Below are 15716 nucleotides of genomic sequence, written 5' to 3'. Positions count from 1 at the left end.
GGGCCTTTACTTATTTTTTCCTTGGGAATATATTAGTATAGAAAACCTAAATTATTTCTCTTCATCCCCTCAAAATTCCAAATTTAAATGCTGAATGATTGGACCACTTTATAACTTTACCAGCTGTGTGTCTTTTTTGGGAGTAAATTTTCATATAGTCATTGATAATTTGAAATTCTTTTGAAAACTTTGTTCATCTTTTAGCCATTTATTTATTCGAGATTGGTATTTATATCTGTAGTTATTTTGGTAATTAGACTTTTGTGATATTTGTAAAATATTCCCTACTTTGTTGTTTCTCTTTTACTTTCAATTGGGGAAAAGGTTTTAATTTTTACTTAATCAACCTGATCTTTCTTTTTATCTTACATTTGTATTTATTTTCAGCTGTAATTTTTTTGGTCTAAATCTAATTTTTGCCCAATTGTTTTCCATCCCCCCTGGTTCTAATAAAAAGAATAGTTGTTTCTTGATTAATTTATATTTTTAGATTTATTATGTCCCCATACATTATTTTCATTTATTTCTGTTCAAATGAATCACTTTTATTTTTTAAAAACTTATATTAATAATTTTATAATATCATTTGAAGTTTGATAATGCTGTCAATGCACCTTTCACTATTTCATTGAGATTCCAGATCTGTTGTTCTTCCAAACCAATTTTGTTATTATTTTATTTAGTTCTGTCAATTATCCTATTAATAATTTGACTGGTACAGAATGAAATCTGAAAATTTAGGTAGATGTCATTTTTTAACATTGGAGTATCCCAATCATTATTTTCCACATAAATTTTGCATGTGGCATTGTAGGCTCATTCATGTTTTATTCATTTTATAATCACTTTGAGCAAATTTTCTCATTTATATATATAGAAATGCAGATTATTTTTGTGGCTTTGTTTCATATCTTGATACTTTACTGGAATAATTAACATAGAAATAGAGATTATAACCTTTATGTTTTTCTGTGTAGCACTATGCCTGAAACCTACTTACCCTAATTAATGTTTGTTGATTGCTTTGGTTGAATTATCTCAATTTTTTGTGATTCTCTGGGGTTTTCTAAGTATATTAGGATTATTTTCCACTAGGGATGGAATTTCTACTTTGCTTTTGTTCATATTGTATTTCTCTAAGGAAAGAATTGTAATTCAATCTATATAAGTATTAAATCTGCTTTGGTAGATAAATTCCTAAATATTTTAAAATTTTAAAAATTGTTTTTAGTGTGATTTCATTTCTGATTGTCTCTTGGATCTTGTTTTCTTCTGTAGAAATGCTGTTGATTTTTGTGAGTAGACTTTGTGTACCCAGTTTTGCTAAACTTATTGACTCAGTTATTTATTTATTTTTGCTAATCCACAAGCATTTTCCATGTTAACTGTCATCAGGTCCTTACATCTCTCCATCTCTTTTCCTTTTCTGTTTCTTTTCTCTCCTGTTCCTATCTTTTCCCCTCCCTTTCCTACTTCTTTTTCCCCCTTTTCTCCTGTTCCTTCTAATACCTATAATTCATCCTCTAATTTATAAGTCTGTTTTAGTCTTTAATCTTTGTGCCTTTTCTCAGGGATTATCTCTAGAGACAGCTAGGTGATACATTAGGTAGAACACTACGCCTGGAGTTTAAGAAGATCCTTATTCAAATATAATACCAAACATTCATTAGCTGTGTGACCCTGGGCAAGTCCTCTAACCTCTGATGGCCTCAATTTCCTTACTGGTAAAATGTAAATAATAATATCTACCTCTCAGGGTTGTTGCAAGGATTAAATGAGATATTTGTAAAACAAATGCTTAGCTAAAGTTCCTGGCACATATTGGGTGGTATATAAAAATGCTAGCATTTCTTCCTTCCTTCATTTTCCTACTTCGATCCTTGATTTGTTGACCTTTCCTATTAACCATGGACTTCTGACTGACTTGTTCAGTTCAAGGATAGAATTAATTTTCTATACTTTATTGGATTACTTGATTATAATTTTTTCTGGGGCAATTTTCAGATTTTCTTCCTGACATGGGGAATTTGATCTCTTTCTTTGTCTTTAGTTTATGCCATCATTTTTGCCAGAAATTTTTGATTAATGATCAAGTGTTAGTCTTGATAACTTAGTTTCGAGGTATTTGCATTTTGACCTATGTTGATCATCAGAATAACTTGCTGTATCTTTCACATTATATTAGAAAAAGGCAATCTCATGAAATTGCAAGTAATATAACTCTGCTAAACAGTAAAATTTTCGAAACAGTGTGTTATTTTAATGTTTGCTATATTTTTAAATAAATTATTTTAAAATAATGTTTCTAATTTTAAAAAGGGCAAATTAGCTTGTGAATTGAGATTAATAACATTTATGAATTAACATTGCTAAAAGCATCTTTTTGATGAATTTTAAAAAATTGAATGTCTTTTGTTTTTTACATCATCAGTTTCTCTGAAGTATCCTTCTTCCTCTTCAAAACCATTCTGTATAAATAGTTTTTTGTATGTTTTTAAAAAGGGAGAAAGTCTGCATGACCAATAAGAACATTGGCAAAACCTGAAAACACATGCAATGTGCAGCACATATAAACCTCCCATTTTCAGAAGGGAATGGATTGGGAATAATCCCTTATACTTCCTTTTCTGAGTCATACTTGCTCTTTGTAATTTTTCTGTGATTACTTTTTTTGGTGTAAGTGTTCTTTCCATTTACAATGTTGTATTCATTGTACCTGTTCTTTTTTGGGCTCTTCTTACTTCAATATTTACTTTCTCTCTATGTTAATCAACATCAGTGCATCAATTCATGTGGGTCTTTTTTCCCCTGTATTTATCACATTTGCCATTTTTTTACAGCACAGTAATATTCTATTACATTCATATTTTGTAATTTGTGCAATCTTTCTCTAGTCATTGGTCATCTGTTTTACTGAAAGTTCTTTGCTTTCACAAAATATGCTGTAAATGTTTTGGTGTATATGGGACATATCAGTGGTTTCCTTGGGAGTACAGGTCTAATAATGAAATATCAAAAAAGAAAGAACATTTAGTTACCTTGTTTACCTGGTTGTAAATTGGTTTCTAAAAATGGTAGTATCAATTTATACCTCCATTATCAATATATTAGCGTGTACAACTCCAACATTAGCAGTTTTAAAATTTTTGTCCAGAACTTTTGGTGAGCTTTTATACTTAGTAGACACAAATGAAATTTTGAAAGATAATCTTTTGTTTACTTAACCACTCTATTCCTGGGTTTTCCATATGTACTAAATTTTGGATTTCTTTTATCATAGGCCAAGATTACTCCCCTACAGCATGGTTATCTGGTACTGAATCTATGTGGCAGGCCACAACTGTTCCATCAAGCACTCGTAATAGCCACACCCGACGACATAGCATAGCTTCTGACAGTGGGGACACTGGCATTGGAACATCTTGTTCTGACAGTGTGGAAGGTAAGTTAAATTGATGAAGGTTACGAAATGATTAGATTGTGACCTGAGAAATTTAAAGGAATATTAATTTGTGAGAGCAATTTTTGATGATCCTTTATCTTATATAATTACTTTGGCTTCTAAAATGAAGTCAATATTTTCTTATATTTTGTTTATGTTCTTTGTTTAAGAACATTTGATTTAAAACATTTAGTGGTTGAAAATGAAATGTGGGGAGATTTTTTTTTTAGAATTTTGAGTGGATAACATAAATTTCTCCCCTCTCATCTCCCTACTATTTATCAAACTTTTAAAAAGCTTACACTGTGGGGGCTGGTTCTGTGTTAGGTAACAAATAAAAGGAGTCAAACAGTCCTTATTTTAAAGGAGAAGTTTCCCAAATGAAAATGGTTATTTGAAGCCCATTCAAATATAGTTTAAACTTTTTTCTCTTTTAAACAAGTTTCTACATTTATAGTACTGTACAAGAAAAGTCAGATCAAAAAGGGGAAAAAAAAAAGAAAAAAAAAAAGAAACAAACAAGAAGATGAAAATTCTATATTGTGATCTACGTTCAATCCCCATAGTTTCTGGATGCAGTTGACTTTCTTCATCACAGGTCTATTGAAATTGGTCTGAATCACCTCATTGGGTATCATAACTTTCTGAGCACATTGTGACTATATTGATAGAATCTGTGGTTTTACCTAGTATGCTATTATTAGGCTAGCAATTGCATAGAATATAAATACTATGGACCCAACCTATATTTAATATATTTGCCAGGCATTTTAAAACTTGAAAGAAGGGAAATATAATACAAGACATGATATGTATAGTTCCATACAAAGATCAGGAATGGGTATATCAAGAGAATGGCAGCCTTGAGTTAGTAAGATTAAAAAACCGACATCCTAGCCTCATTGGGTGAAAATTTGTGAAAATGATTTAAAGCCAGTGATAATGTTAAATGCCAGCAATTCTTGCAAATAAGAATACTGATGTTGCTTGCTCCCTTTGTCTTTTTTTTTTTTTTTTTTGCTCCCTTTGTCTTGATGGGACCAGGTTGTAAGTCACTTTAAAAGCAGAAAAAAGGATTTTATAGTTGTAGCTGGAAGTAATAGGAAGTTCCTGGAGTTAATTGAGCAGAGGGAAGTGACATGAACTCTACAATTGAGAAAAGCATTTTAGTAGCTAAAATGGATTAGAATTAGGAGAGACCTTTTAGGTTAGATGGCTAGGTGAAAGAAGATGAGAGCCCATACCAGGATGGTCTACGTGTGAATAAAGAGAAACGGATAGAAGAGAGTGTGCGTGCGCTAGGCTGCATGTGTGTGCATATAAATGATGTGAACATAGAAATGAAAAAACTTGACAAAAGATGGGGATTGAAACAAGACCTTTAGATTTTAGCAATACTTATAATTTTGGAGGGAGCAATTTTCATTGAATGTTGGAATTTGAAGCCAAACAGTAGATAATTGAGAAGAGAGTGAGAGGAAAAGAGTTGGGGGGTAACAATTTTAGATGTTATCTCAATACATTTAACCATGAAAAGAAAAAGAAATGAAGGAAAATAGCTAGCTGGGGTGTATGAGTTTGACTTTTTTGAGATTGAGGAAGACAAGGGCATGTTTGCAGAATGGGGAAAGCTTTGAGAGTAATGGGGGTTGTGTGATGAAGAATACATGGAAGCATGAAATGAGATCACATGCATATTGAGAGTTTATCCTCAGCAAGAAGTTTTTATTTTTTCATAACAGGTTGAAAGGGAGGAGATAGTGAGGGAAAAGCACCTGAATGATATGAAATAGGGATGTGGAGAGAAGAGGAAACTGTAAATGCTCACTCTTGCGTTCTCTCTCTCTTCCTCTCCCTCTCCTTTTCTCTCTCCTCTCTCCTCTCCCTCCCTCCTTCCCTCTCTCTTCTCTCTCTCTTCCTCTTTCCCTCTCTCCCCCTCTTTTCCTCTCTCCTCTCTCTCTTCTCTCTCTCTTCCTCTCCCTTCCCCTTCCCTTTCTTACCCTCTTCATCTTCTCCATCTTAGTAAATTATGCAGCAAAGTTTTCTTTTGTTCTCTTGAGTGAATCTGAGACAGAGAGGTTTGAAAAGGGATAAAAGGTTTGGGAGAGCTGCTCTTCTTAGTAGGACTTGATTAGGGAGGTTTTAAAAATATTGCCTTTGTTCAATGAGCACCATTTAATACACTGTTAATAGTGGATCTAGTCACCATGATTTTTCTGAATCAGCAGTGTGTAAACAATTAATGAAGGTGACTGGAGGTATGAGTAATCCAAGGTTGGGGATTGGCAAGACAATTATCACTAATAGAAAAAAGGAGACAAATGATGTGAATGTAGAAGAGAGTATGAAGTTTAATTGATTCACCAAGAGTTTGTGATGGAATGAGGAAAGAATAGCCAAAGGGTGGTAGTTAGGGAACTTAGCATTGGAGGGATTGAAGGTCATAGCGATGATAAAGAATAGGTTGCGAATGGTTGTTTTACATGTCCTAAGACAATTTCAATCAACAACAACAATAGTAATAAATAAATACCTCCTATATACTAGTCACTCTGTTAAAATGCTAGGGAGAAGAAGAAAGAACAAAAAGAAGCCTGAGTTGAAAGTGATAAAAGACTGTGTAGCAGAAAAATTGCAGATGTTATGAAGTTGAAAGTAGAAAATTTGTAGATGATAGCAAGAATTGGATTTGGGATTGAAGTAGGGTTGGCTGAGAAGTCTCTAGAAGTAAGGTCAATGTTCAGGATATGTGTTTATCTTAGTGTCCTTTCCCTATTCTCTCCCAGAGCACTATCCCATGTAACAAAAATCTTTTGAAGACACAAAAAAGAAAAAAATAGGAACAAATCAACATATCTGATAAAAAAATTTGAAAAATTTTTAGCATGCAACACCTGTAAACCTCTGATCTCTACAAAAACATAAGGGTGGGAATGTTTTCTCATCTCTCTTTTTTTTAGTTATACACACATATATACATACATACATAATCATTTTGCTATATCCCTTTTTATTTGGGGGGGGAGGTTTTTCTGTTTACATTGTAATCACTGTGTATACTGTTTCTTGGCTCTATACTTCATTCTCTGAATATTCTTTGTATTCCTCATTTCTTACAGCATAGTATGAGACCATTAGATTTTACTATTTTGTTAATGATAAATGTTCTTAGGAGGGCTATATGTAAATAGTTTATTTTTCTTTAGTCCCTTATAATTTTCCCTTTATGTTTACCTTTTTCTGTTTCTCTTAATTCCTATCTTTGAACTTCACTTGCTGTTCAGTTCCAATCTTTTCATCAGAAATAGTTGGAAAACCCTCTATTTCATTAATGATCCATTATTTTTTCTTTGTAGGATGATACTCAATTTTGCTGGGCTAAATTATCCTTGATCATAAAGTCTGTATTCATTTGACTTCTGGAATTCCAAGTTCTGTTATCCATTAGAGTGGATTACTATTAAATTGTAGATGATCTTGTAGCTCCTTAGTACTTGAATTCTTAATTTCTGATTGCTTAAAATTTTTTCCTTTGATTAGGGTGCCATATTTTTTGACTATGATGTTTTTATTTTGTGATTTCTTTTAGGAGGTAACTAATGGATTCTTTCTATTTCCTTTTTGTCCTCTTGTTCAAAATAATCTTGAAAAGTTTTCTTTTGGGACTTCTTGAAACATAATGTGAGTTTTCTTTCTCCTTCTTTTCCTTTCCTTGTCCCCCGTCTCTTACTCTTCCCATTTTTTTCTTTCTCCTTTTGCCCCCTTTCTCTTTCACCCTCGTTTCTCCTTTCCCCTTCTCTTCTTTTCCCTTTTGTAACTTTAAGGTTTAAGGTAGTCTAATACTTAATTAATTTTTTTTTTTTATCTTCTATCCATTTCCCAGGTCATTTTTTCCCCCCAATGGGATATTTTATTTTTGTTCTCCTTTCTTACCCCACCCCAGTCTTGTCTTTGTCTCAATATTTCTTCTTTTCTCTGAATCCATTTATTGTTTTTTGTTTAATAATTTTTCGGTTGTGTTTTACTCTGTACCCCTATATGGGGCTTTTTTGGCGAAGATTGTGGTTTGCCATTTCCTTTTCCAGATCATTTTATGTATGAGAAAACTGAGGCAAACACAGTTAAGTGATTTGCCCAGAGTCACAGGTCTTCCTGACTCCAGATTCTGTGCATTATCCCCTGTGCCAATTAGGTGCTTCTCTGAACCCATTCTTTTCATAATTTTTGTAGCACAGCAGTATTATATTTATCCTCCCAATTTTAAAGCTAAAATCTAGAAGCGGTTTTTTTTTTTTTTTTTAGTTTTCTAAGTTTTGATTTTTTTTTCCCCCTGATGCAATTGGGGGTTACATGGCTTGACCAGGATCACACAGTTAGGTTAAGTTTTGATTTTTAAAGCTTGATAATATTTTCTTATAAACAGATGACTTTATAACCATAGTGTAGCCTCTCTTTAGTATAAGGATTCATTGTTGACACAGGCCTATTTAGGACATCTTCAATCATGTGTCAACCCCTCCCCCCTTCCCTCTCCTCACCCCTTATCCTGCCTCAGTATATTGCATATTGATGATTAAATTATTTGTTATTTATCGATTAGTCACTTTTATTAATGGTAGGTTACTATAACTAGCATTAGCGGTCTGGAAAAAAGTTCAAAGTGCTTGTCACATTATAAAAGAAATACTTATATTTTTATATAGTTGTGACTTTCTCTTTATGCACAGATATAATTTAAGAACTTGAGTTGTGTATGATTATGTGGTGGATAGAAGATAAAATAACTGAGGAAATTTTTGAATTTCTTAGTATATTGATTTATTAAGTCATGCATGCTGATTGCTTAATTAAATAGGACATGTCATTTTCCTCAGTTTTGGTGGTGGACCTTGAATATTAGAGGAGACAATCAAATAAGTCCAATTAATTAAAATAAAATTAAGCAGGATACAAAATTAGGTAATCTGATTAATAATTAGAGGAAAGATTTAGAGACTTTTCAAGCTGGGAGTAAAGCAGGTATAATTTCTTGAAATCAGAAAAAGGTATCCCAGTCGTCCCAAGTGTCTGAATACTCTTGTGCTATAACCAATGACAAGCAGGATCCTTTCAGAATGCCTTCAGTATGGGGTTAGTTTTCAGATAAGACAAATAGGTTGCTTGAGGTATTTAATTGTGAGAAGACTCCTTACATCAGGCTTTGGATCTGATTAGGTTTCTGGTTAATGTAATATAGATTCTTTATTTAAAGGTCTCTGTAGCATGTTGGGTGAATTAAGTTATGGTAGATGAATGTAATGTAATATTTTTGTTCTATATGAAATCGTGAGTAGGTTGATTTCAGAAAAGCCCTGAAGGGTTTACATGAACTAGTTCTGAGTGAAGTGAGCAGAACCAAGAAAACACAGTAATAACAAGATTATGTGATGAAAAACTGTGATGGACTTGGCTCTTTTCAACAATGTGGTGTGACCCAAGGCAATTCCAATAGACTTGGGATGGAAAATGCCACTTGCATTCAGAGAGAGAACTATGGAGACTGAATATAGATTGAAACATAGTAATTTTTGTTGTTGTTGATTTGCTTTTTTTTCTTCTTGTTGTTGTTGTTTCCCTTTTGGTCTCATTTTTCTTGCATGACGTGAAAAATATGGAAATATGTTTAAAAGAAATGTACTTATTCTATATCAGACTGCTTACTGTCTTGGGGAGGAGGGAGGTAAGGGAAGGAGGAAAGTTTGGAACACAAAAGTTTAGCAAAAATGAATTTTGAAAACTATATGTATTGGAAAAAATAAAATATTGGGGAAAAATTAGAAACACTGCTTGTTATTTTCAAATGTTTTATATAACAAAATAAAACTTTCCAACCACAAAATAATGATGAATGATAAAAAATAGCATTATGGAAATATTCTTAAAGACCTTTTATATAAGTTAATTTGAAATTTACTTGTATTTAATTTTAGACATAAACCTTTTTTTTGAAGTAGCTTTAGCTATATTACCTTTTTATATCATTTAAACCAAAATTAAAATATTATGATGTGATTGAATTAAGTGCTCTCTGCTTCCCTAGTGTCTGCTTTATTTTCTTTATTAAGAAATGTTTTGATGTAAAATTAATAGCTCTGTAAGTGATAACCATTTCCCCATATAATTTTAGTGAACAGAGGAAGGCAGACTGTAGAAAATATATTCCCTTCCCAGAAACAAAGGAGAATGCTCCAAATTTAAATCTAGTACAAATCCATTTTCAGGAATGGGGTGGGAATCTGTGTTTTTTTTTTTTTTTTTTTTGGCTCAGGATTTGGAAAGTTGATTATGTTAAGAGCAGCTAAGTAACTGAAGTACTCAAATTACAGTAGTGTCCCTTCCATATATTCATATACACATACACATTTATCAGGAACTTATCATCTGTTTGTACCCCTCATTGATTATATAAACTCTGTGGCTTTAAAAACAACAACAATAACACTTCTCCCAGCTAGTTTCAGGTTTCACTCTAACATGGATGATTTTAAATGTCTTTGCCATGTGTCCCATTGGGGATTTGGTGTTACTATTAGGTAACCCAAGAAAACACAGTAGGAATTGAATGATTTGTGTTTGATCATGGTAAAACAACAGCAGCATTACTCTTCTCCCTTCCCCTCACAGAACAGCACAGCAACGCCAACTTTTTAAATTTTAAAATCTTTAATGCTGAATGAGACAGGTTTTTTTTGAGTGGATTGGGGGCACCTCTTTCTGACAAATTATTTCATAGCCATTAAAGGTATTAAATTTTAATGTTTTTTTCATTTTCTTTGATGTGAATTGATGGAAATTTGATTCATACTTCAAAAATAGAAATTTATCATTGTGTGTTTTTTTTATTTTTTAGTAGACCATTTACTTGACTTCAAAATGTGCCGTTATTTGTATAATAAATGAAAAGGAATTTTTGTTGATAGATCAGTCCTTAGAATTGGGACTTTATATGGATTCATATTGGAGAAGCTAGTAGGGTGTGTGGTTTTTGCTAGGTTTTCGAGTTAAACCACAAGATAACATTAAGTTTTTCAGGGTCTGGTATATGGTTATACCAAATGTTCACTGGTACTTTTGGGTCTGTCTTCTTTTCATGCATTCTCAGGTTTTTGAGATGTTCTATTCATGCTTCTCTAGAGCACATGCATTTTTGGAGACCTTTAGGAAGCCCAAAAGCTTTCAGGTATATGGAAAATCCAGGTGCATGTGTGTGCATGTGTGTTCTTTCATGCATGTGCATTTCTGAGTTGTTCTGACAAAGGCTTTGGGTAGAAAGACTACTAGACAGGAAGACGTGGTTTGGCTAAGGCATTGGCAGTTTTATTGGACAGAAAAAGACCAGGCCAGAAAAGCAAAGTTTTGCAAGATTACAACATTGGTAAAATTCAGTCTGATTTATTTTAGGGTGCTCTGTGTATGCATATATGTTGGAATCCTGGTGTTAACTCAACTTGAAACAAGGTGATAACTCAAGGGAGATGTTAGAATCCTAGTGTTAACTCAATGGAATTGATACAATGCTTATTAGTTCACACCTTTGAGGGAATCATTACAGGTTGATAAGTCACTAATACTACTAGAAACTACTAATAGATAAGTCACTAAAACTAATAGAAACTACTAATAGAAACTAATACTAATAGAAAATAGATTTCAGGGTTTAGTATGAGATATCCGAATTCACACCTCCCTTGAAGCTCTTAGGGCCAGAGAGCACTCTGGGAAGAAACCCATAATCCCACTCTCTCCCAGAGGAGATCATACATAAGAAACAGACAGAGGCTCTCTGGGAGAGTTCAGCTGAAAAGACTTGAGAGGGGACGATCAAGTCAGTTCAGGAGAAGCCCTCTCTCGGAGGCAAGACAGATTCACCTTGGTGCTGGCTGGAGGCTGAAGAAAGCAGAGGCAGAAGCAAAGGACAAAGCTGCAAGAGCTCTTAGAACCAAGGAGAGAGAATGGCCTCTAAGAAAAAGTAATCGGGCTATTTTGGAAGGAGAAAATAAAATTTGCATTTTATCACCTGGCTGCGTTTTGAGGTGAATATTACTTTCAACTGCAACTAAGGCTGCCTCCAGAAAACCTCCCCAAGAAACCTGCTCTCCCCCAGCAAAAACCATTGTATATATTTTAAAGAAAAAGAACACTATACATATGCACTTTGTATATGGGTCTGCATTCTGTGACTGCTTAAAGCTGTATTTGTTATCCAGTTAGAAGCAGCTAGGTAGGTAAGTGCAATGGATAGAGTAGTCTTCTGTAGTCAGGAAAAACTGAGTTTTCATATATAATCTCAGAATTTTACTGGCTGCTGCTGTTGATGTTTGTCATTAGTTGTTGAAGAGGACCATGATATTAGTGGAGTGATATTATGACTTGCAAGTGAATTGCATATAAATGAGGGAGGGCTATGCAAGGTCACCTGCTTCATTTTCTTTAGAGCCATCAGGGACCAGTGGTAAAAAACATCAGGAAGACTGGAGATGGCCTTGGATGCAGGACATTATACAAAGGAGTCCTTAAACACTTCTTAGTCCATACCTTTATTTTCAGACATAAGCCATCCAGTAACTTATAGAAGAAAAATTACCCAGAAAGGCAATTCCTTTTTTTATTATGTTTTTTTTTTAATTATTTATTTTTAATACACATTGCTTTATGAATTATGTTGGGAAATAAAAATCAGAGCAAAAGGAAAAAGCCATGGGAGAGAAACAAAAAACAAAAAAGAAGTGAATATAGCATGTGTTGATTTACTTTTAATCTCTTTTTCTGGATGCAGATGGCTTTTTCTGTCCAGGGTTTATTGGAACTGCAAATTTTATATTGAAAAAGACAAATTCAAGAATTAAATGAACACAATTGCAAAGCATTTGTCACACAAAAAAAGTCAAATCTAAAGAATTGGAAACATGTCTCTTGCTCACAGATACGCTGAGCTAATATAATAAAAATGACAATTCTGCCTAAATTGGCCTACTTGTTTAGTGCCATACTAATCAAGATGGCAAAAAATTATTTCCTAGAACTTGAAAAAATAACAACAAAATTAATTTGGAAGAACAAAAGGTCAAAAATATCAATGGAATTAATGAAGAAAAAAATACAAAGGATGATGGCTTAGCAGTACCAAATCTAAAACTATATTATAAAGTAGCAGTCATCAAAACCATTTGGTACTGCCTAAGAAAAAAGTTAGGGATCAGTGCACTATATTACATACACATGAAAGAATAATCAAGGCTTATTGTAATTTAGTATTTGATAAAACCTCAAATACCAGCTTCTGAAATAAAAAACCCCCACTATTTGACAAATTGCTGTGAATATTGGAAAATAACATGTCATAAACTTGGTATAGACCTACATTTCACACCCCATAGCAAAAGAAGGTCAAAATGGGTACATGATTTGGTCATATAGGATGATATCATAAATAAATTAGGAGAGTAAGGGATAATTTGCCTATCAGATCTTTAGAAAAGGGAGGAATTTATGACCAAAGAAGAACTAAAGAACATTAGGAAACCAAGTAGACAACTTTGATTACATTAAATTAATTTAACTATGATATTTCTTGGAGTTTTCATTTTGGGATCTCTATTAGGAGGTGATTGGTAAATTTTTTACCTTCTAATTCTAGGACATCAGGGCAGTGTTCCTTGATGATTTCCTGAATAAAATGTCTCGGCTTTTTTTTTTTTTTTTTTTTTAATTACCATGGTTTTCTGGAAATCCAGTAATCCTTAGATTGTCTTTCCTAGATCTATTTTCCAGATTAGTTGTTTTTCCAATGAAGCATTTTACATTTTCTTCTATTTTTAAATTTTTTTGCTTTTGTTTGATTCTTGATGTCTCATTGTGTCATTTGTTTCATTCTAAGTTGTAGTGAATTATTTTCTTCAATTACATTTTTTAGCTCCTTTTGTATTTGGCCAATTGAATTTTTAAATGAGTTGTTTTGTTCTATGGATTTTTTTTCCTATTTTGCAAATTCTGTTTTTCAGGGAGTTGTTTTCTTTTTCTGTTTTGTAAGGAGTGATAATGTTTTTTCTGTTTCACTAAATCTCTTGTTAAGGAGTTTTCTTCAGATAATTTATGTTTCCTTTTCCAAACCCTCTTGGAAAGTTCTCATTTCCTTTCCCCATTTTTCTTCTAACTTTCTTTTAAGATTCTTTTTGAATTCTTCTAAGAGAGCTTTGTGAGATGGGTACCAACTCATATCATGGGGCTTCATCTGGAGCTGAAATGCCGTGTCTTCAGGATTTGAGGTCTGTTCTTCTCTATCTCCAAAGCTATCTATAGTCAGAGCTTTTTTTGCTTTTTTGCTCAATTGTTTTTTAAAAAGTTGAGGTCTGCTTTTAGGGCAAAGGGGAGATTACCCAAGCTTCCTCTATAGGAGACAGTGGTTGCTCTGGGTCCATGCTGACTAACTTCCAGTGTTGGGTGGGTGTGACCAGGTTGTACGTTATTCTGGGGTTTAGGGGTTCACTATTTGTCTTTTGTATTTGTATTGGATGTCTTACACCTAATATTTTGATCTACTGGCTTGCAATCAGGACACAGTGGCCAATACTGCTATAGATTCCTTCGAGGTGATTCCCTGGCACACGAGGAGCCCACACCTCCCTGTGCTCAGATTTCCATGTGGCTGCCTGCGGTCGGCTGCCTCTCTCCCTTGATTGAATCAGACCTATTCTGAAGATCTTCCAAATTATCTTGTGTTGGACATTTATTACACTCCTAATATTGTGGGTTCCGTCACACCAAAACCAACCCACAGGCTTAATTTGCTATTAATTTGAGGGATATGGGGAGAGCTCAGAAAAAGACATGTTTGCTCTCTGCCATCTTGGGTCTACTCCCAATTTCATTAAATTAAACAGTTTTTGCACAAACGAAACCAACAGAATCAAGATTAAAAGGGGGGAGTATAAAATTGGGAAAAAATCTTTATAGATAGTGTTTTTGATAAAGGTCTCATTTCTAAAATTATATATGAGGTATGTCAAATTTATTAGAATACATTCCCTAATTTATAAATGATCAAAGGATACGAACAGACAATTTTCAGATGATGAAATTAAAGCCATCTATAGACATAAACCACTATTGATTTGAGAAATTAAAATTAAAACAACTCTGAGGGGCCACCTCATACCTCTCAGATTGTTCATGAAGGACAAAAAGTATAACTAGAGATTTAGGGGGACGTAAGAGGGTGAATTTATATAACGATTAGCCTTGTTTTGAAGAATTAAAAAAATAATCTTTGTGAAAATATTGGAGTACATCCAAATTAAAGTTACCATAACAAAAAGGCACACTATTGGTAATCACCATGCAGTCTAAGAAAAGATGAACCAAAAATTTATCATTGCTTAGCCAAAAGTACCTTGGGAAAGGGATATTTTGGCAATAAAGATTGTTTCTTGGGATAAATATTATCAGAATATAAAAAGATAATGCACTGAGGCATTGTAACTTAATGGGATAGCTTTTGAGTTTAGAGGCAAAAAAACCTGAGTCAAAGTTTTAGTTTTTAACACTTAGTAGCTGTGTGATACTATAGATGCTGTCATATAATTTCAATTATAGAGTAGATTTGTTCTTGTATCATTGCAGTTTTACCTCTTTGTGACCTCATTTTGAGGTTTCTTGATAAAGATACTAGAGTGATTTTATTGATGAGGAACTGATTCAGTCCAGGGACTTGTTCAGTGTCACACAACACAGATAATAAGTGTCTGAGATTGGATTTGAACTCTTAGAGGGGAGTTTTTCTGATTCTAAGCCTAGTGCTGTGTCCACAGTGCTAGCTAGCTGACTTAGAGCTGGTGGGGAAATAGAGTATACAAGGAATATCAAGTATACATCATTAGGCTCATGATTCATTCTCTCTGTTTGTCTGTCTGTCTCTCTCTTACACACACACACACACACACACACACACGTTATTTCTTGATTGTACAGGGCTGGAACTCTAAAAAAGGTATACTTGAATCCAGAACAGCAGAGTACTTAAGGCTAATTACCTATTCAATATGAGATAATAGTTTTATAAACATATACTTAAATGATATGGTGATGTGATGGCTTTCCTCACGATTGAATGTGATGAATGTGGTGTGGTGAAGTAATCATAGAGAAGGATTGGAGGGCTGAGGGGGAGAGTCAGTCTGTTTGCCACAGCTTGCTCAGCAGGGAAAACTTCAGGCTCCAGACTCCAGAGTCCCAGGAT

General features: G+C 33.6%; 1 protein-coding gene across 5 annotated transcripts in view; it reads left to right on the top strand.

Annotated features, from left to right (window-relative positions):
* The window catches only part of CEP85L (centrosomal protein 85 like), a 236514-nt gene that overhangs the window by 111300 nt on the left and 109498 nt on the right, over positions 1-15716 (top strand). For all 5 annotated transcript variants that reach the window (XR_007953619.1, XM_051997622.1, XM_051997619.1 and 2 more), the window contains exon 2: positions 3281-3442. Coding sequence is in view for 4 of the 5 variants with exons in the window: in XM_051997619.1 (XP_051853579.1) it covers positions 3281-3442 (162 nt within the window). In the remaining variant the exon portion in view is untranslated. The remainder of the gene's footprint in view (positions 1-3280; positions 3443-15716) is intronic.

The sequence above is a fragment of the Antechinus flavipes genome, chromosome 4 (genome assembly GCF_016432865.1).
Source record: "Antechinus flavipes isolate AdamAnt ecotype Samford, QLD, Australia chromosome 4, AdamAnt_v2, whole genome shotgun sequence".
Lineage (NCBI taxonomy): Eukaryota > Metazoa > Chordata > Mammalia > Dasyuromorphia > Dasyuridae > Antechinus > Antechinus flavipes.
This window is presented reverse-complemented; position numbering and strand designations above follow the sequence as displayed.